Genomic DNA, 21,694 nt, shown 5'->3' on the forward strand with positions numbered 1-21,694 from the left:
ATGAAGATGTTGAATTAGCGATGCAAAAAGCGCAAATTCAGTATACTGTAGTCATGGGCGACTTCAATGCAAAAGTGGGGAAAAAGCAGGCTGGTGAACAAGCAATTGGCAACTACGGCGTCGATTCTCGAATCGCTAGAGGAGAGATGTTGGTAGAATTCTCGGAAAGGAATAAAGTGCGAGTAATGAACACCTTCATCAGGAAGCGTAGCAACAGAAAGTGGACCTGGAAAAGCCCTAATGGTGAAACAAGAAATGAAATTGATTTCATACTTTCTGCCGATCCCAGCATAGTGCAGGATATAGAAGTGTTGGGGAGGGTAAAGTTGAGTGATCGTAGGTTAGTGAAGTCTAGGATTCACCTCAATTTGAAAAGAGAAAGAGTAAAATTGGTCAAGAAGATACACGCCAACCTAGGCGCAGTAAGGGTAAAAGCAATCCAATTCAGGCTGGAATTTTCAAAGAAATACGCAGCCTTAGAACAGAGAGATGACGATGACATAGAGGTAATGAATGAAACCGTAACTAGGCTGGCTTCAGAAGCAGCTATTGAAGTAGGAGGTAGGGCACCAAGGCAACCACTAGGTTAGCTCTCCCAAGTATCAGCGGACCTGATAATGAAACGAAAAAGAATGAAACTGTCCAACTCAAGACATCAGATAGAATTCGTGGAACTATCAAAACTAATCAACAAGAAGAAAATAAGAGATAATTGAATATATAACGTGAGAAAGGCTGAGGAAGCAGTAAAAGATGGACGCAGCCTGAAGCAATGAGAACGAAACTAGGCATTGGATAAACCAAAATTCATGCACTGTAAGATAGACAGGGTAATATCATCAGCCATCTCGAAGATATAGCAAAGGAGTTGAAGAATTCTATGCTGACCTGTACAGTACCCAAAGCAGCCACGATATCTCCATTCAAAGTAGTAATTTACAGGATACAGGAACTCCTCCTATAACTGGCTATGAGCTCAGAAGGGCCTTGCAAGACATGAAACGAGGAAGAGCGACAGGAGAAGATGGAATAACAGTCGATTTATTCAAAGATGGAGAAGACACAATGCTTGAAAAACTGGCGGCTCTTTATACGAAGTGTCATTGACTGCAAGGGTCTCAGAAAACTGGAAGAACCTAAACAATATACTAATCCACAAAAAGGGAGCCGTTAAAGAATTGAAAAAGTATCGGCACATTAGCTTACTCCCAGTATGATATCAAATATTTACCGAAACAATTTCCAACAAAATAAGGGCAACACTGGACTTTAATCAACCAAGGGAACAGGCTGGGTTCAGGAAGGGATACTGTGCAATGAATCACATCCATGTCATCAATCAGGCAATCGAGAAATTCGCAGAGTACAATCAGCCTCTCTATATGGCTTTCATAGATTACGAAAAAAAAAAAACATTTGATTCAGTAGAGATACCAGCAGTTATAGAGGCACTGCGTAATCAAGGAGTACACACCGCTTACGTAATTACCCTGGAAAATATTTATAGAGATTTCACAGCCACCTTAGTGCTACACAAGAAAAGTAGGAGTATACCTATAAAGAAAGGGATCAGACATGTAAGGAGACACAATATCTCCAATGCTATTCACTGCGTGCTTGGAAGAAGTATTCAAGCTATTAAACTGGGAATGTTTATGAGTACGGATCGACGGTGAATACCTCAGCAACCTTCGGTTTGCCGATGACATTGTCCTGTTCAGCAACACTGGGGGCGAGTTACAACGAATGAGTGGGGACCTTAACAGAGAGAGTATAAGATGGGGGTTGAAGATTAATATGCAGAACACAAAGATAATGAATAGTACCCGTACAAAGGAACAAGTGTTCAGAATCGCCAGTTAGTGTCCAGAGTCTGTGAAGGAGTACGTTTACGTAGGTTACTTACTCACAGGGGAGACTGATAATCAGAAGGAAACTTATAGAAGAATAAGAATGGGCTGGAGCGCATTCGGCAGGCATTGTCAAATCCTGGCTGGAAGCTTACCTATCGTTCGGTGTGTCTATTTCATGTTCCTGTCTGTGTCTTTTTTTACGGGCTAGTGCAAGGTCCCTTATTCTAATAACCACCAACTAGCCCAGTTTTCTGCCTTAAGATCTTACCACTATCATTGAAAAGAAGGTGTACAATCAATGCATTCAACCGGTGCTGACATATGGGACAGAAACTTGGAGACTTACAAAGAAGCCTGAAATGAAGTTGAGGACCGCGCAAAGAGCGATGGAAAGAAGAACGTTAGGCATAACGTTAAGAGACAGCAAGATAGCGGTGTGGATCAGAGAGCAAACAGGGATAGCCGATATTCTAGTTGACATTTAGAGAAAGAAATGGAGCTGGGCAAGTCATGTAATGCGTAGGTTAGATAACCGGTGGACCATTAGCGTTACAGAATGGGTGCCAAGAGAAGGGAAGCGCAGTCGAGGACGGCAGAAGGCTTGGTGGGATGATGAAAATAAGAAATTCGCAGGCGCTAGCTGGAATCGGTTGGCGCAGGAGAAGGGTAATTGCAGATCGCAGGGAGAGGCCTTCGTCTCGGAGTAGACATAAAATAAGCTGATGATGATGATGATTCATCGTCACTACAACGTGACAATATCGTATACCTCTGTCATTGTGTCAAGTCCTACATATTACAAGCTGTGGCCGATGCGTAAATGACTGTGCAAGGAGACGTGCGCTAGTGAGTGAGTGACGAAACTTTGTTCTGAACGCCTGCAGAACGGTTAGCCTTCCCCTGTTAGGGAGGCGTTACCGTGACGCGGCCATGACGTCTTCGCGGCGTGTGGCGCCTCTACTTCGGCCGCGGCCGCACTATTCCCTTTGGTCGACCGCGCCTGCCCCTCCTTTGGGGTGGCAGCCTCCCTCCGGTTTCGCTCGGTCGTTGCCTTTCGAGGGCCGCCGAGATCTGCTGGACGGCCTGGGTTTGAACATCTTGGTCATAGCATCTCGTTGCGGCCTCGAGCCGCGGCGGGATCGTTGTTAGTGTTGCAGCTTCATGCGGATTCTTAGCACAGTCCCAAAGGATGTGAGCTGCAGTGGCTCTTTCCTTTCGGCACACACAACACAGATCACTTTCATAAACACTTGGACACACGTGCCTCATCAGCACCGGGGTGAATAACGACCCCGTTTGAAGTTGTCGGTATAAAACCGCCTCCTTACGGGTCAAGCCCGGATGAGGTGGCGGCATAGTCCTGCGCTCTAGTCGGTACCATTTCACAATTTCATTGTACGAAGTCATTTTGTCCTTGGTTTCCCACCACCACGACGGGTCGGCTGTAGTAGCAGCGGCGCGGTTGCTTAGTCCTCGCGCCGCCGCGTTCGCCGTCTCGTTGTGGTTAGCGTTGCCGCGATCCGACACATCACTGCCCATGTGGGCCGGAAACCACTTTATCACCACACACCGACTTTCACTCGCGAGATCGACCACACGCAGCACACGCGCGGCTTCACCACACACCCTTGCTCTGGCGTAATTTTTCACTGCCGTCCTAGAATCACAGAGCACAGTCGTGCACTCGGGGTCGGCGATGGCCAAAGCAATGGCCACCTCCTCGGCTTGATGCGCCCCTCGAGTCCGCACACTCGCCGCTGTTCTAGTTGCACCGGTCGATGCCCCGACGACTGCAGCGGCGAATGCCTTTCTGTCATGGGGATACTCTGCCGCGTCCACAAACACGGCACCCCTGTCTTTGGCATGGAGATCGATGAGCGCCTTGGCCCTCGCGGCCCGCCGCTCTTTGTGGAACTCAGGGTTCATATTTCTTGGCACCGGACATACCCGTAGCCGTCTACTAATTGCGTCCGGTACAGGCACCTCTGTATTTTCGGGTCCCAGTTCCTTTGGTCCCAGGCCTAGGTCACGCAGCACTTGTCTGCCCGTTCTTGTTTCTGATAGCCGCGCGAGCTGAGCGGTCCTCTGCGCCTCGGCGATTTCCTCCAGGGTGTTATGCACTCCCAAGGCCAGGAACTTGTCGGTGCTTGTGCAGTCGAGAAGTCCGAGTGCAGCCTTGTACGCTTTGCGTATGAGCGCATTTATCTTATTGCGTTCGCACTGCCTCCAGTTGTGGAAAGCAGCAACGTATCTAATGTGGCTTATAGCGAAGGATTCCACTAGCCGGGTGAGGCTTTCTTCCTTCATGCCTGCTGTTCTGTGCGACACCCTCTTAATGAGGCGGATGGCCGTGGTGACTTTGGCCGCCAGACGGTTGACCGTCTCGCCGTTGACTCGTTTGCGCTCAATCAGCATCCCCAGCACTCGGATCTTCTCGACAGCCGGGATCATGTGACCACCGCTCGTCTTGATCTTTATTGTGTCTTGCTCTCTCGTAGGCTCGTTGCCTTTCGTCTTCCTAGCTGTCCTTTTCGGAGGAACCACCAACAGCTCAGACTTGCTTGGGGAGCAGACGAGCCCAGACCCGTCCAGCTGCTCCTCGATAGCGTCAACCGCCTCTTGCAATGTATTCTCGATGTGTCCGTCGCTTCCTCCTGGGACCCAGAGCGTTATGTCGTCGGCATAGATGGTGTGTCGGACCCGCGCGACTCGTGAGAGGCGCTCGGCCACCCCTATCATTACAAGGTTGAAAAGCAATGGCGAGATGACTGAGCCCTGGGGGGTCCCGACACTGCCGAGCTTCTTCTTTTGGAGCCGCAGGTCACCGGCGATGATTTCAGTAGTCCGCTCCGTCAAAAAATCCTTGATGTACGCATAAGTTCTCTTGCCCATGTTTAGCCGTGACACCTGGGCCAGAATCGCAGAGTGTCTTACTTTGTCAAAAGCGCTCTGCAGGTCCAAACCAAAGATGGCTCGCTTGTCTTTCGTGTTGGTAGTGTCATCGAGGATGTCATTTTTCAGTTGTATCATGGCGTCCTGAGTTCCGAGCTTCTTGCGGAACCCGATGATGGTGTTTGGGTAGAGCCCCGAATCTTCCAGGTACCTCTGCCACCTGTTCATGAGTACATGCTCCAACGCTTTGCCCACACAGGACGTAAGCGAGATCGGCCGGAGGTTCTCAATGTTGGGTGGCTTGCCCGGCTTGGGAATCAAGATGGTCTTGGCTGCTTTCCACTGCCGAGGTAATGATCCGGCTCGCCAGCAAGTGTTGAAGTATGCCGTGAGGTTCTCTATCGCCGCTTCGTTTAGATTTTTCAGCGCTCTGTTCGTAACGCGGTCGGGACCAGCGGCGGAGTTGCTGTTGAGATCGTGCAGGGCAACCCGTACTTCCCATACTTCAATGTCTCGATCTAGCCACTCGTTACCCGCCGTGGTTGCTCAGTGGCTATGGTGTTGGGCTGCTGAGCACGAGGTCGCGGGATCGAATCCCGGCCACGGCGGCCGCATTTCGGTGGGGGCGAAATGCGAAAACACCCGTGTGCTTAGATTTAGGTGCACGTTAAAGAACCCCAGGTGGTCAAAATTTCCGGAGTCCTCCACTACGGCGTGCCTCATAATCAGAAAGTGGTTTTGGCACGTAAAACCCCAAATATTATTATTATTATTAGCCACTCGTTTGCTTCGCCTAGGTAGTCCGGGTGCGTGTCTGTGGGAGTGACCGGGAGGTACTTGTCGTCGAGGCGTTTCTTCACTTCGTCTTCCCCGTGCTCGGTCAGCGCCCTGTGGATGATCTTGGCCAAGTTGTGGTGCTGGTGAGACTTGGTCGTGGTCGCATCCAAAAGATGCCTCAGCATACTTCACGTCTTGCCGCAGTGCATCTGGCCGTCCGCTGCGTTACAAACCTCATTCCATTGCTGTGTGCATAGCACTCGGCTGTGGGACTCGATCTCGCGGTTGAGTTCGGCGACCTTCTTGCGTAGCTTTCTGTTTGTCCTCTGCGTCTTCCACCTTGACAGGATGGACTGCTTGGCTTCGATGAGGTGGGCGAGGCGGCTGTCGACCCTGTGGACACGCTCGTCCGTCTCGACTTCCTTGGTGGCCTTTTCTACCTTGTTTACAATCTCGGTGGACCACTTCTCAATGTCCGTAATTTCGGTTTGCTCCTCGGGTAACAATCCCCGAAACACGTCCCAGTCAGTAATTCTATGTTTCCGAAGGCTTCTGCCAACTTCGTCGGTACCACCAAGCGGGACAGCGACCTCCACAATGTAATTGTCACTTCCCAATTCGTGGCCCGTGTTGCGCCATTCGAAGTCCGCCATACCACCGCCATTACTCCTGACGAAAGTGAGATCGGGCGTTGTGTCTCGGGTGATCGAGTTGCCGATTCTTGTAGGGTATGCTGGGTCGGTAATTAGATTTAGTCTTTAGAATTAGATCTTGCATTAGGTCCCTGCCCTTTGCCAATGTTTTGGGGTAACCCCAGGCTTGATTCGGCGCGTTGAAGTCCCCGCAGATTACCAGCGTGTTGTCGGGCCCCGCGACGTTGCACGCTTTGTGTAACAGTGCTTTGAATTTCTGCTTTCCGTGTGAGGGGCTACTGTACACGTTTACCAGAAAAGAGCTTTCCTTCTGCTTTTTCCCGGTAACCACCTCTACCATGGTGTGCTCGATTGGGCTTTTGCTCAATAACTCGTGCTCGACGTACGTGATGCCTTTCCTCACCAAGGTGCAAACTCCCCTGCCGCTACTGCCGGCCGCGGTCCGGAAGCTTGGTGGGCTGGCGTGGGACCGGTAACCTGAGAGCTTTACTTCCTCAATGAGGGTCTCTTGCAACATGATAATATCTGGCTTTCTTGATACTTGTTCTAAGTGTTGCTGAAGTGCAGCCTTTTTCCCAGCAAAACCGTTGCAATTCCAATGCCAGACCAGGAGGCCTTTCACTGCTGTTGTGGTTGCGGTGGTTGATGTCCTATCCATGTTTGCTGAAAGTTAGCCATTTGCGTTGCCAAATTCTGTACTGTCGTCGTTAATTGCTGGCACGTCTGTTCAATTGCTATGAAACGGTCGGTAATTGTCTTGGTGAATGTCGTGCGAATATACTCTTCAAAGTGGGTGAGCCTATCTTCAAGGTTGTCTACCCTATCGCTGAGTCTCCGCTCTTTAAGATTTTCAATTGCTCTTCTCTTGGGTGCCGGACCCGCCGAGGCCGCGTTCTCTGTCCTCGGGTTCACCGCTACTTCGGGTTCATCCTCGGTCATTGCCATCTGCTGTGGTTGTGGCGATAAAGGCTGTGCGTGCTGCTGTTGTAGCTGGACCGTCATCATTCTCTTGATCTCTGCCATTTCCTTGCTGAGCTTATTGACTGTCGCCTCTAGTTCAGTGTTCTTCTTCCGCAACGCCTCGTTTGCTTCTCTTAGCGCCTTCATTGCCTCACTTTCGTCTTTAAATTTCCCTCCACCACCTCGAAATGGCGGTGACTGCTGCTGCTGTCGCTGCTGCTGCTGCTGTTGCTGCTGCTCTTTCTTGGCTACCCCCGACTTTACTACGTCTGCCCAGGCTACTCTGTCTTTGGATTGGGATCGGCGGTGGCGGCTCATGCTTCGGTTTTGACTTTCGCTGTTGTTCCCGCGCGAGCGTGACTCGTGGCGACCAGCTGTGCCGCTCACTCCTGCTGACGTCATCAACGGTGGAAACTCTCCGGATGCTAGTTGTTGCTGTACGCGCTCTTCCGCCATCTTGCGCTCCCACTGCCTTTTCGTTACTACGTAGGGAGTTTTGTATTTGTTCTTGCATTCTCTATCGGCCGTTGGGTGTTGTCCCCCACATAGTTTGCATTTAGGCGTACACTCGTGGTCATCGACAGGGTTATTGACCCCACAATCGAAGCACACTTTCATATGGGGGTTAGGACAAACGTCTCTTCTGTGGCCTATTTTGCCGCACTGTTTGCAGACATCGAAATGCTTGCGGTACAGACTGCACCTCGTTAATACAGGGCCATAACATACATAATTTGGAACCTTTTGGCCTTCAAAAGCTACAATTACGGTAGTCGTATTGCCAATTCTTTGCGCCCCTCTTGCTAATGGATTTCTTGAGTTAACAACGTTCCGGTCAATATCCGCCGGAGTATCTTCAATGGGAATGCCTCGAATGATCCCCTTGACCGTGCCATATGGTGTGGTTTGGTACGCGCCTACTTCGTGTATCTTGTCCCCGATTCGGATGGCCTGAATCTTGGCATAGGTCAAAGCACGCCCCTTATCGGGGGTACTCACCACCATGATATTCTGGTGTAGGTTGGGGCAGAAGGTATCCGCCGCACCGTCTTCTCTCGAAACCCTCGCCGCAGCCATGATGGCCGAGGCAACGATCCCAGTCTGCGTTCTTGCGATGTTTAGGCCTCCCCGCGGCCTCACGATCACTTTGGTGTCCTCTCTCGGCAGCACGTCTGGCATTCTCGCTGCCCTTGTTGTCGTTGCGATCACTTTTCTGTTGACGTGGTCTCTTGTTTTAGGCCTCGACTGGCGAGCGGCGGAGCCCTCGCTCGCCGGGGCTGTTATGCGCTGGCCCACTTGCCACCAGCCGATCCCAGTGTGGAACTCCTCAGGAGAAATCTCTTGCCCTTGCACCTCGACGGACATCTGGCCGGAGCCAGGGCTCGATGTCGTCGGAGACGTGGCCGTCTCCATCTCGGACGCCATGTCGTATGGTTCCACGCCGGGGTCAGGCCCAATCCCGGCGGCCACGAAGCAAGCCTAGGCTTAGCACACCACCGCACCGACGACGGCGAACAAGTTCCAGAAAACGGCGAAAAACTTGCCTTACGTTGAAAGTTGGGTATCGGGCGATTCCTAGCGCCTTCACAAATACACTAGTAACAACGAAACTGCGATTTGAGTCAAAAGACACTGTCAAATCGGTCATCGAAGACGGAGCCAGTGCCAGCGTTCAACTAGAGAATCACTTCCGTGCGCTAGTAGTGAGAATCGAAAGGGTGCCAACTTGCACGCGCATTGTGTTTCCTGCAGATGTGAGCCGTGCTTCTCAGATATAGAGATTTTTGGGGATAGCAATAAAAAATTGCGAGAAATATTTTAAAACACTATCCCATAAAGAAAATGGCGATAGATGTAACCGTGTATCGGCGAGGAAGCGTTATTAAAATATGTGGCATGAAAATCGGAAAAAAAACATTATCTGTTTCCTAATGCGGTTCAGCGAATGCCCTCGAGATTGTGTGTGCAATACATACAAGCAAATTTCTAGGTCTAATGATACAATTGGCAGTGACGATCGTCCTGTGTACTTCGTGTGGGTGTGTATAAATTTGCGTCCCTCCCCTAATTATTGTCAGTTCTTGCAAGTGAGTTGGTTTTTGTACTTCTTCGCCCACAGACGCGGCGTACCGTGGTTTCCGAGCCTGCGAGGAAGAAATATGCGGTTTTACGTGCCAAAACCACGACCTGACTATGAGGCACGCCGCAGTGGAGGACTCGGGAATAATTTGGACCACCTGGGGTACATTCTTTACAGTGCACCTAACCTAAGTACACGCATGTTTTCGCATTTCGCCTCCATTGAAATGCGGCCGCCATGGCCCCGACCTTGTATGAAAACGCGCTCTGTACATCGCTGCAACTTTCGTCTTATTGTCCAGTAAGTGTAAAGTGCAATTAGTTGAGCATGTTTAATTAATTGGCTTCTGTTCGAACAGGATGACCACATCAATATCACACGAAATACCTTGGCGAAGTAGAGGAAGAAGAGCTGGTTCTGAGAGAAGCGGACCCGGGGCAACGAGCTGAACTCAGACTCGCCCTCGTAGCGGGCCATGAACGTGCGGTATGCCTGCGCAAGGGATGGATGGGCACTGCTGTAAAGTGACACATATGAAAGTATGTTGGCCGTTTGCAACAAGCGAATGTTGCTTGCAACTTGTGTGATCAATGTGAGTCAGAAATGGGGAAAAGCTATAGACGCAAAGCGTTATACTATTCCTGTACTGTCGTAGGACTTTAAGTGGCTATCTGTATTGAAGGAAGAAACTATGTGCGTAACTAAAACGCCAGCCTTATGCTGCGTAAGTTCGCTGACAAAGTTTAAAAAAAAAGAAACACAGGGGCTATTAAGCAGTGGAGGCTACCATCTGGGGTCTTAAACGCACGCTCAAGAAAAAATGATAAAGAAAAAGAAACTTGGGCTACAATCCACGCTGTGAAGGTGGTTGGACAGCGAAGCCGTAAACGACACTTATATAGAACCAATACCCATTGCGACGTGGCTTGAAAGTACTCACATGGCGACATTCTCAAGCACTTTACCTAATTACTAGCTAAGAACGTTTTAACGACTTTAGACTTTGTTTGCTTCGCTACTTCGTGCACTTACAAAGAGTGGATCAGAGACAGGCGAAATACACTTAACCTGAAACTTCAGTCGATCACTCACGGAGCAACTATATCTAAATACTGTGCCGATAAATTTCTTCTTAAATTTAGAAATTGCCCCATTTAAACGATTGATTACATTGTACCTTCGTCGCTTGGCCGCGTTTTCGGCTTCACAACATTAATCATCAGCCTGCCGCGCTGGTCGCTGAGCGTCCTGGACACGATGTTCATCCGTGGCACGACCATGACGCCGTTGGTCACATTGTTGTCTCTGTTCTCTTCGCCGCTCCTGGTATGCGCGCTGCCCTTCAGGAGTCCTCACTATACGTGGCCTTCCCATAGCACTGTCACAACACACAAGAAATACCTTACTAGGCGGGCCCTCTTTATATGTATGTATGTATGTATGTATGTATGTATGTATGTATGTATGTATGTATGTATGTATGTATGTATGTATGTATGTATGTATGTATGTATGTATGTATGTATGTATGTATGTATGTATGTATGTATGTATGTATGTATGTATGTATGTATGTATGCAATGTAGTGACGTCACGTTCTGTGTTAGCAACAAACCCTACCAAGGCTTCGTGCATGCCTATCACCGAGGCCGCCCGGGAAGCACAGCTATGTACACACTCTCGGAGATGTCGTTCTACCTGACGATGTGTGCAGTGTCCTGTCCCAGGGGCCAAAGTTTGCAGTCGAAGCTAAGAAGTGGGAACCTGAGCTACTCGCCATGATGAGAAAGATTAGTGATAATGCTACGGACTCTGTGTGTGACCGATGTATCTCGGACGGTGTCGATGTCATTAGGCAGCCTAGACAACGGGGTAGTGAATTCGTAATTTCTAAGGCTATCGCTTACCTTCGCATTAATTCGTTGTGTCTAGTTCCTGCGGATAAAGAAGGCAGCCTTTCTGCACTCCCTGCTAAGGCGTACAGGTCAAAAGCTTTCGAGGCAATTAACGCAAATTTCACGAGGAATGACAACGTTTCACTTGCTAAGGTAAAAAAAAAACGGCACTACGCTGATGCCAGGAACTTAATATGGATGCACTAGCTGATTGATAAGAATGACGGTTTGTCTCTCACAATGATTTTTAGCGCTAAGACCTACAAAGTTGGTTGTCCGATTCTTGTTATAGTGTCTGAGAAAGGCAGCTGACAGAGCGCGGTTTCCAGCTTTCTACTAGCTAAGCTAAACGTTCTTCCTGTCGGCGACCCTTTCTTTAATTACCAACTCGGACCACGTGATTAGGTTCCTTAAGGGCAACTTTAAAAAAGGCCTCAGATGTTTTTCTGTTGACATTAGAGACTTATTCTACTCCCTCTAATATAATGAATTAATGGTCTGCAATGAAAATGCAAGTGACAAGCATGGAACTGTGCGCTTTCAGAATGCAATGGGTACGACATCGGGTAGTTTTCTTCAGCTCGGGAAATCGACTTTCGTTACTTGGAACGATGATATTTTCATTCAGACAAATGGGATCTGCATAGGCTCCTGCATAGCGCCACTTGCGCTTAGCTTCTTATGCTGCTTTCCTCTCTCGTTGCTCTATCCGCTGTGAAGACCTTTCGATGCGTACATGATTACTTGGTGTTTTTAGATTGTAAAGATTCTGACTACGATTCAAATGTGCAGATGACTCATGCTGTTTTTCGCGAGTGCCTGAAGCCCTTGATTTTAGCCCATTAGACGCTGGAAAATGAACCAATCACATTTCTTAAAACTATGGCCAAAGGCATGTCTGCTGGTCATACGAGCCCAGAGGCAACAAGCAACTGCTCTCGTTCACATTGGCGCACATTAAACTGGTAACAATGAGTATTGCTTCGCATTGTTTTCGGAATGCAATCGACAAATCATGTGCACACAAGGCACCGCACAGCTTCTGCTGGCAGGTCGATCGCTTTGTGTCATCAGGATATCCTGGGCACGCGCTAATTTAGGTGGCAGGGTGTTTGCCAAGGAAGCGCAGTGACGCCAGCTGAAACGGGGCAACACAACAGGGCGGACAAAGAAAAGTGGTTGTGCTGCCTTGCTTGCACCAGATATTACACCATCTTAAAAGGATCGGTCAGGCTGCGGGCCTCAGCGTTGTTTTTATCTGTACCGCGCAAGTTAACTGGCCTATGCACTAAGGTCAACTCCGACACGCGCACTCAACGAGAATGTATGATCAAGCACAAAAACCGACAAGCGATAGCGTATTCGGTGCCGTTAAAATATGGAAAACGATATATCGGCCGTCAGGACGTTGTATGAATGATAGGCTTAAAGAACATAATAACAATGTAAAAAAAATCTTGCGATCAATGAAAACCTTGCCTTGCATTGTCGGCAGGGTGGATGTAAGCTTACGCTGTCGCAAAGTGAAGCATTACAGAGACACCCTGATGAATGCACCATGAAATCTTAGAGGTTAATGAGATTAACCGCTTAAATCTTGATTTCGTCTCCATCCTGTCTCTTAAGCTGTCCAAGAAATTCATTTTGGCAAAACTGCATTGTAACAAGAATGCGTTAGGCGCGAGGCCTTTCCCCTTTTTTTCCTTCTTTCCCTTTTGACCAAGGTGCGCTTTTTTTTCATGGTCTTGTTGACACTGCCTTTATTGCTCTGTATAAAAGGCTCAACAAGATAATCAACACGCAGTTGTTAGTCAGCGCAGTGTGTATGTGGTTTCTCCTTTGGATCCAGTCTTGAAGCGCTGTTATTTCTGTGAGAATGAACCAACTAGCCCGACAGTCAATCCTTGCAGGACCGAGTCTTGTTTACTGATTCGCTGTCGTCTTCACGGACCAATTTGAGCAAGAAAGAAACTACTGGGAAAGGGTGTTCTAAGCGTCCCCTCACGGACCGCGGTAATTGCCACAGGCAGGGGCGTAGCCAGGGGGGGGAGGGGGGGGCCGAAATTTTTTTCATGCTGTCAGGCACCGCAGACCAAAACAACCCCCGGTGCCGGAAATCATCCTGGATTTTGTGTAGAATGTATTTTTCACGCTCGAAAAGTCATTTCGGTTTCGCTGCCGTTTAAAAAGGGACAGGGCCGCGACGCAAGCGTTGGCTGTTCAATGTAAGCTAGCAACCGTAATCGCTTGCGCTGCGTAAAGCGACGGACGTGGTGGTGGTGGTAGTTCCAGACAGCGATAAACAAGCTATCGTGCAACGGCTGTTAGAGCGCGAGCGATTTGTCAGTGGGTGACCTCATGTCATGTCAGTGGGTGACCAGGCAAGGGATCAACAAGAAAACGGTGTTTGTTGCCCGCAGCTTACGGGCTCCTGGTTACATCTAGAATCAACCGTTCACGCACATAGCAAGACAATATAAGTACTTGTGCGCACATGAGCCCTAACAGCAGTCTGCTTATCAGGCGCGCTATCGCGGACAACACTTCCTCCGCTTTTATTATGAAACTGTCAAAGTTCACGTTCCTGCTTGGAACCTATCAGGTGGTCGACGATTTCGAATTGGGTAGCGTCGATCCTCGTCACCCCGTGCAGTGTCAGCCTGCGACGTCGGTGGTGAGAGAGCAACACTAGCTGGTGGCACTGAAAAGGCTTGTCCCGATCCGGGGTCGCTGTGTGGCCCCGTGCACGGCGAACCCATCACCTTCAACGGAGTTTTCCGCTGCTGGTCCCGATCCGAGGTCGCTGTGTGGCCCCACGGAGAACTCATCGTCTTGAACGATGTTTTCTGCAGGCACGGTCGTGCTTTGAAGCAACTGGTTCGTGTGACGCCGCCACTCCGAGCATCCTGAAGGGGTTGATACACGAACCTTGAAAGACACTGGTCCAGTCTGGGCCATTACTAGTGCTGGCATCCATTTTGGCTGTCCCCTGTAATTGCGTGCGAGAACATGATCACCAAGAGTGACTTCGCGCACTCGACATGGTTGGTTCACCGTCTGTTTGAACTGTTCGTAAGCCACCCTCTCCCCCACCACAGGTTTGAGCACGTCAAGGTGCGTACGCAAACGTCGACCCAACAAGTTGGCCGGCGCCTCGTGCGTTGTAGCGTGAGGAGTGTTCCGATAGGCGAGCAGAAACTTTTTTAACTTTACCTTCAGTGGTTGGCGCGTGTCATCCTTTCGCAGCGCATTCTTCAGAGTTTGCACGAAACGTTCCGCGAGCCCATTTGCGCTAGGATTGTAGGGTGCTGTTTGCACGTGTCGGCAGCCCATCTCTCGGACGAACTGTTTGAAGTCCTGTGACGTGAATTGTGGCTCGTTATCCGACACAATTGTCTCCGGCAAACCGAAACGTGCAAAAACATCTCTTAAACACTGAATTGTGGCCTCTGTAGTAGTTGACTGCATCACAAAAACTTCCCGCCACTTTGAGTGGGCATCGACCACTATGAGAAACATAGATTGTTGCAAGGGTCCTGCAAAATGAATGTGTATGCGTTGCCACGGCGCTGTGGGCCAGGACCACGGGTGCAGTGGTGCTTTGCCAGGGGCGCTGCGTTGTTCTTGGCACATGATTGAACCATACGCTCAAGATCCGCTTCGATACTCGGCCACCAGACATAACTTCGCGCGAGCGCCTTGCTGCGAACTATACCTGGGTGACCCTCGTGTAACTCTTCCAAAACTGCACTCTAGTTTTGCGGGGATGACTACTCGTGTTCCGAGCAATATGCATCCGTGATGCAAGGTTAATTCATTGCGCCTGGTGACGTAATGTTTCAGCCTGTCTTCACCGACAGATCTTGGCCAACCTGTACTTATGAATTCTTTTACTTGTACCAGCTCGTTGTCGCGTTGCGTGGCACGCACGATTTCTTTACTCGACACTGGCAGGGAGGCCAGTCGCAATGTATAAAAAGTTTCTTCGCTTTCTTGCGTCTCGTCCTTGACATAGGGAAGCGGCAACCGGGAGCAAAAATCAGCTTCGGCGTTATCGGCTGACTTCTTAAAGAGAAGGTTGTAGCTGTACGCCGATAACGTCACTGCCCAACGCTGTAATCGGGCAGCTGCAATAGGCGGGATCCCAGTTGTTGCTCCCAAAATTTGCTGTAACGGCTTATGGTCCGTGATTAGAGTGAATGATCGATCATAAATGTAGTAGTGAAACTTCTTTATGCCAAAAATTATGGCCAATGCCTCTTTTTCAAGCTGGCTGTATTTCTTCTCCGACTCGGACAACGTGCGCGATGCGAAAGCAACCGGTCGAGACCTACCGTCCTCGAAAACGTGGGAAAGTACGGCACCTACTCCGTACTGCGATGCGTCACAGGCCAGCTTCAACGGTCTATCCGGGTCGTAATGGGCCAGCACCTGTGGTGATGATAACATTGTTTTGATTTGCTCGAACGCTGCGCGGCAGCGGTCGTCCCAGCACCACGAAGTGTCCTTCTGCAAAAGCCGGTACAAGGGGTTAGCAACAGTTGACAAATTAGGTACGAACTTCCCGTAATAGTTGACACCTAGGAAGGACTGCAGTTGCTGCTTTGTTGTCGGTGCAGCAGCCTTAATAACTGCCTCAATTTTGTCCGGTGACGCAGCGATTCCTTCCGCACTTATTTTATGCCCCAGGTAGCAGAGCTCGTTTTGAAAAAACGCACATTTTTCTTTCTTCACCCTGACACCTCGCTCTGACAGACGTTTCAGGAGAGTTCCTAGGTTTATCAAATGTTCTTCAGCGGTTTTTCCCGTGACTAGAATGTCATCGAGATAACAACACACTCCGCTCAGGCCCTTCAGCATCGTGTCCATTATTTTTCTGAAAAATACCTGGCGCTGACGCAATTACGAAAGCTAGCCTGTTAACTGTAAACAGGCCTTTCTGCGTGTTTAATGTCAAGTACTTCTTTGACTCTTCCGCCATGAATACCTGCTGGTATGCCCTGTTCAGATCGATCTTCGTAAAGTGTAGCCCCCCGGCCAGCGCTGCCAGTAGATCATCTATCTTAGGCAGCGGGTAGTGTGTGATGTCAAGTGAGGGGTTTATCGTCGTCTTATAATCCCCACATAGGCGTATGCTGCCATCTTTCTTTATCACGGGCACTGCGGGCGTGGCATACTCCGCTGTATTCACTGGCGTGAGAATTCCTAGTTCAACCAATTCTGCTATCTCGGCTTCTACAGCTGACTGCAATGCGAACGGCACATTCCTTGCTTTTAGGAACTTCGGCCGGTGGTCTGGTTTGAAAAACAGCTCGGCCCGTTCGTCTGTGATAGCACCTAACTCATCCTTGAACAGAGTTTCGTACTTGGCTTTCGAGCCTTTCCTTCGTTCGAGAAGAGTCAAACACTGACCTTGAGATGTAGTTCAGACCCCAAATACTGTCCCAGTCTAGACGTAGTGTGTGTAGCCATTCTCGTCCTAGCAGTGGTGGTCCTGCTTGATCGACGAGGTAGAGCGGCAGCTGCGCCGTCCGTCCACTATGCTGCACGTTGACAACCGCGACGCCACAATGTCGGACGAGTGCTCCGGTATAGGTGCGTAGGGTGATGTCAGTTGATCGGCAGCTGGTAGAAGGAAGCCGCTTCTTGAACTGCTTGAAAGCCATGATTGACACTGCAGCTCCCGTGTCGAGTTCCATTTCTACCGGTGCATCATTTATATTTAGTTTAACAAAAATGGGAGCGCGGCTGGCAGCCCCTTGTTTGGAAATGCTGATAGTCGGCTCCTGTGTCACAAGTTTTAGCGTTTTCAGGCTCAGTTTTTTCTTATACCCGTCATGAGATTACCCGTCATGAGACCCGTCTCTTTGAATGTGTCCTTTCTTCGAACACTTAAAACAGGTATCGTTAATGTGAGGGCATACTGCATGAGTGTGGCTCGGGGAACCGCAGCGGTAACAAACTAGTAGCGGCTTACCAGCTCTCGCTTGCACCTCGTACAGATCATCATGTGCCTCTCTACTATCGTCTTCAACTTTGTGCAGCTGTGTGGCCAATGATTCCATGACTCGAGTCTCGGCGACATTCTTCCGGTCTGCTTCCATGGCCAGAGCGCGGTCCACTGCTCTCGAGAACGTCAATGTGTCGCTCTCGGTATACTCGCTGCACATCCTCACGGAGCAGTCCGCACCCGAAACGATCCCGCAGCGCTTCGTCTAAACTGGCAGGTCTGAGACAACTTGCGAAGTTCGGCAACATATTCTGGCAGGGGCTCACCTTCATGCTGTGTTCTGCGGTAAAACTTGGCTCGTTCGCCGATTATGGACGGCACTGGGGCCAGGTGGGCGTCCAAGATGCTCTTCAACTGTTCGAAACTTTTTGCCGACGGCAGGTCAGGCGCCGTCAACGACTTCAGCAGCCCATACGTTCGCGGGCCGATGATGCTGAGGAATGCGTGCACCTTGTCGCTGTCAGGAACCTTGCTGACAATCAGAAAAGATGTCAACCTCTCCTTGTATGCCGTCCAGTCACTTGCGTTAACATCAAATGACTCCATCTGGCCAAACTGTCCAGTCGACTGCATTGTCGCTTCTTTGTTATCCATGCACAGACAGCAGCAAAATCAGCATTCTTCAAAGTCCAACTTGGAACAGAGGCTGACTTTGAAAAGACTTGCCTTCTTCACCAAACTGACAGTGGCCTTCGGATCCCACCCTCGTCGCCAGTGTAGTATCTCATGTCAGTGGGTGACTAGGCAAGGGATCAACAAGAAAACGGTGTTTATTGCCCGCAGCTTACGGGCTCCTGGTTACATCTAGAATCAACCGTTCACGCACATAGCAAGACAATATAAGTACTTGTGCGCACATGCGCACTAACAGCAGTCTGCTTATCAGGCGCGCTATCGCCGACACAACAGTGATGCCTTCTTCCAACGAGGAAAAAGCAGACATGGTCCTTGTTTTATGAGAGCTGCAAGCGGATAGAGACGGCAGGCTGCAAGAATATATCGAAGCTGGCACCCGGGTACGCGACCGAGCCGGATGACAATATTCAACACCTGCGAGTCGCTGAAGCAAACCAGAAGCTTCACAAGAAAGAGGCAGAAAGCTTCAGTCATAAATAATGTGGTTCACTCCGACGTCTTGTCTTTCAAGGCGGCTAATCCACACGCTAGCACGCGCAGCGTGGCGCACAGCTTGGTGTGTCCAACTCAACTACCTGTAGGATATTGAAAAACAGCTGCACTGCACGCCTATCATCTGCAGTTGCATCAATGCCCGGGTTCAGGGGATCCTCAAAAGAGACTCGACTTTGCGAATACGATTTCGATTCAGGAGGAGCAGGATTCCAGCTTTCTCACCAAGGTACTCTGGACTGAAGAGGCGAACTGTTCCCGAAATTGCCAAGTAAATATTCACAACGCACACTAATGGAGTGAGCGAAATCCCCACTGGCTAGGAAGACCCCGTCACCAATATAAGTGGTCATTTAGCGTTTGGTGCGGACTATACGACAATGCAGTCATTGGCCCAGTGTTTTTTAACAACACTCTGACCGGCAATAGGTATGTAAGTCAGTTCCTCACGGTAGCAGGTCGAAGACTTTCGCTGCACCATGCCACTAGCCTGGCTTGACACAATGTGGTATCAGCGTCACGGGGCCTCAGTTCACACCTGCAGTCAAGCACGAACATGGCTTGATGTTACCTTCCCAGAGCAATGAATAGGGAGAAACGGGCCTGTCCTGTGGCCGGCAAGGTTACCCGACCTCAACCCTCTTGGCTTTTTCTTGTGGGGATATATTAAGGATCACGTATATACGACGGAAACGACGACTCCAGAAGCCTTGCAGGAGAATTGAAGTCTGCCACAGCATTTCACCGACGGTGCTCAGGACAGTGACAGCAAACCTTCGCAGAAGATCCCAGTGTTGTATCGCTACAGAAGGTGACCTCTTCGAGCACTTTCTAGGAAAGCGCATGAAAAATAAAAGTAAATTCAGTCAAAGACGGCGTCTTGCCATTCAAGATGCTCCTATTCTACCATTTTCAGCTTTCTGAAAACTGAGCTTTTCTTTATTTAAGGTTGTTCAATTTTCTTACAGCTATCGCGAAATGACGCACTTGTTGCTTCCGGAAGCACAAGCGATAACTACTGCGTTTGCTTATCGCTGTAATGAACTGTCGCGAGGGGAGCGCATCACTGGCGTAAATGGCACAGCCAACGCACGTTGCTGCCCGATCGCCTTTTAAGCGGCAGCACGCCTATGGCTGCTTGTGCGCGGAACATTTGGGAGCAGTGCAATCACGGCGTGCAAGCGGGCATCTCACGTGGTGTTCTGTATTTCGCGAGCATCATCAGTAAGCTGAAAGACACTAATACTTACTGGGTATAAAGACAGAAACTGCTTATTCGAACGTTTTGCAAACCGCTCTGCAACCTTGTAATTGGAATTTTTTTCCTAGCTTCATTACTTCAGAAGTTGGTTAATTATACTTGACTAAAAAACTAATTAAGCAAGGATTAAAAAATATAGGTGACACACTACATACAAAAGCAAGCAAGGTGCATTTGGTCGCGCCGCCTTAGAGTGCATCGGCATATTTTTAAACTCTGGCTAAAGTTAGCTGAGACACCCTGTATACAGTTACTGAGTACTGTATACAGTAGATCTATTGAAGACTTGTATATTTTAATATCTTGTTGCGAGGTTTTGTGGATACCCGTAGTGAACTTTGTTTTTAGTGACACTTTTTTTGCCCTTTATCAAGCTTTATCCTCACATTTGTGTATTCCATTGTATCTTCGCATTTCTAATGTATAGTTTGCAGAACTCCTTCTTTTTATATTTGATCTTTGTTGCGACTATAATTTCCATGAAATTACGATACACGACTGGCGACAGCTGCTCCTGCGCAATACATTGAAACGAAGGACAGCGTCAATGAGATTTTTCCCTGGCCGTTGCATATGTAAGTAAAGAGTAAACAATGTTCTTGAATGACAAAGTTTCATTAAAATATTTGTACTCAACTCGTCCATTTCACGGCTTTTACGTTTATCACATTATCGGCGTGCACTGCTTTGCTGATTTCGAAGTGATATAGTTCTACTGTTCGTGCGATATTTTCTTTACTTATTAAATAGATAAAAAACGTGGAAGGATTGATATCAGTTAATGGCAAAATTTTTGGGACATACGAATATATTCTTTAATGAAGATATACATATTTTACTTGTCTTGACAGTGCGTAGCGTCAAATAATTCATTTGCAGCATCTTTGGCAATGGCAATGCAGTTATTACTCATGTATTTGATCTTTCGACAAATGCTGTAAGGAGCGGGCCGAGCTCCAACGTGAGCCCTTCCCCCCTGGCTCCCCCCCCCCCCCACCAACGACATTTCTGGCTGCGCCACTAGCCACCGGTCACCTGATAAACGCTCCAAATAATTGCGGGGTCATCCCAGGAACCAAGACACGCCAGCTTGTATCAAACGTGAGAAACCCCTCCTTTTCGTGTGTGCAGTGAACAACGGTGGGGGAGTGAGTGTGCGAACCGTCGCCCTGAACGTGGGTGTTTCGACGACATTGGACGTCCCGATTGGGCGAAGGTCGGACGACAGTTTCCCTGGCCTAGGAATATAGGGAAGACAGAGGGTTTTTAAGGTGACGTATTTCGGCTCTTCGGTGTGCTTCACTTCAGTCATGCTAGACTGATGAGATGTTGTATTCTCCATTCTTCATGCAGATACTGTAAACAAACCTGGTACTGCTCGTTCTGGATAACATCACGCTCCTCCTTTCTACAACGTCTTTAGCATGGATGAGTCGGACGACGACACGGGCCAGCTACCTCTTTTTACAGATGTACTTCGTGACGTGGTGCTGTGTCTGCGGTTAGTGCTTGGTTATTGCATCGGCTGTTTAGGCCTCATTTTGTGGTTGTTCATTTAGAACAGTAGGGAAGCTGGATTATCGATTGTCAGTTAGGTTGTGCTTACGTACATAATTTTAGCAGCGCGAGAAAAACGACGACGGAGTGAAAGGACACAGGATGAGTGCTGACTCACAACTAAGTTTGCTGAGACACGTCAGAAATATAAGCGACACAGGCCATCACATGGTTCATCGAGGAAAGCACAAGCAAGCCACGTGGTTACAGGGCATCTGCTACCGTATCGAGCTATCTGGGTAAATAATTCCTGCTTCGAAAGCGCGATCGAAGGCTGGCTAATGCACCACGTGCCCTTTCGCTCAATGTGGGCTCCTTCCACGACTAATCCGGTGGATACATCAGCATACTTAAAATTAAATTGTCTCTCTGAGCAGAGGCTCACGCTTACATTGCCGGCAATGGGTAGACACAAACGCATAATCATTTCTTGTCCAAAGACAATTCATGCTCCCTAAATCTGACACTGATGGACCGGCTGGTTTGCCCTATATACACTCGCCCACGCTGAAGCGGGAAAAAGTACACCACATTGGTAGTGCAGCCTACATACTTAGTAACATGACTCACTTTGCACCTTACATTACAATTAAATTCTGCTCCACTTGCTGGCCTTTCTATCGCCGC

The 21,694-nt window shown here is 49.1% G+C and overlaps 1 protein-coding gene across 5 annotated transcripts in view; it reads right to left on the reverse strand.

The window, feature by feature from the left end:
* Window positions 1–21,694, reverse strand: part of LOC135903402 (neprilysin-1-like) — a 553,033-nt gene that overhangs the window by 100,641 nt on the left and 430,698 nt on the right. For 4 of the 5 annotated variants that reach the window (XR_011512359.1, XR_011512358.1, XM_065433718.1 and 1 more), the window contains exon 19: window positions 9,603–9,707. Coding sequence is in view for 3 of the 5 variants with exons in the window: in XM_065433718.1 (XP_065289790.1) it covers window positions 9,603–9,707 (105 nt within the window). In the remaining 2 variants the exon portion in view is untranslated. Of the gene's footprint in view, window positions 1–9,602; window positions 9,708–12,973; window positions 14,101–21,694 lie in introns of those variants that run through there. The other variant, XM_065433720.1, reaches the window with a different exon arrangement.

The sequence above is a fragment of the Dermacentor albipictus genome, chromosome 2 (genome assembly GCF_038994185.2).
Source record: "Dermacentor albipictus isolate Rhodes 1998 colony chromosome 2, USDA_Dalb.pri_finalv2, whole genome shotgun sequence".
Classification (NCBI taxonomy): Eukaryota; Metazoa; Arthropoda; class Arachnida; order Ixodida; family Ixodidae; genus Dermacentor; species Dermacentor albipictus.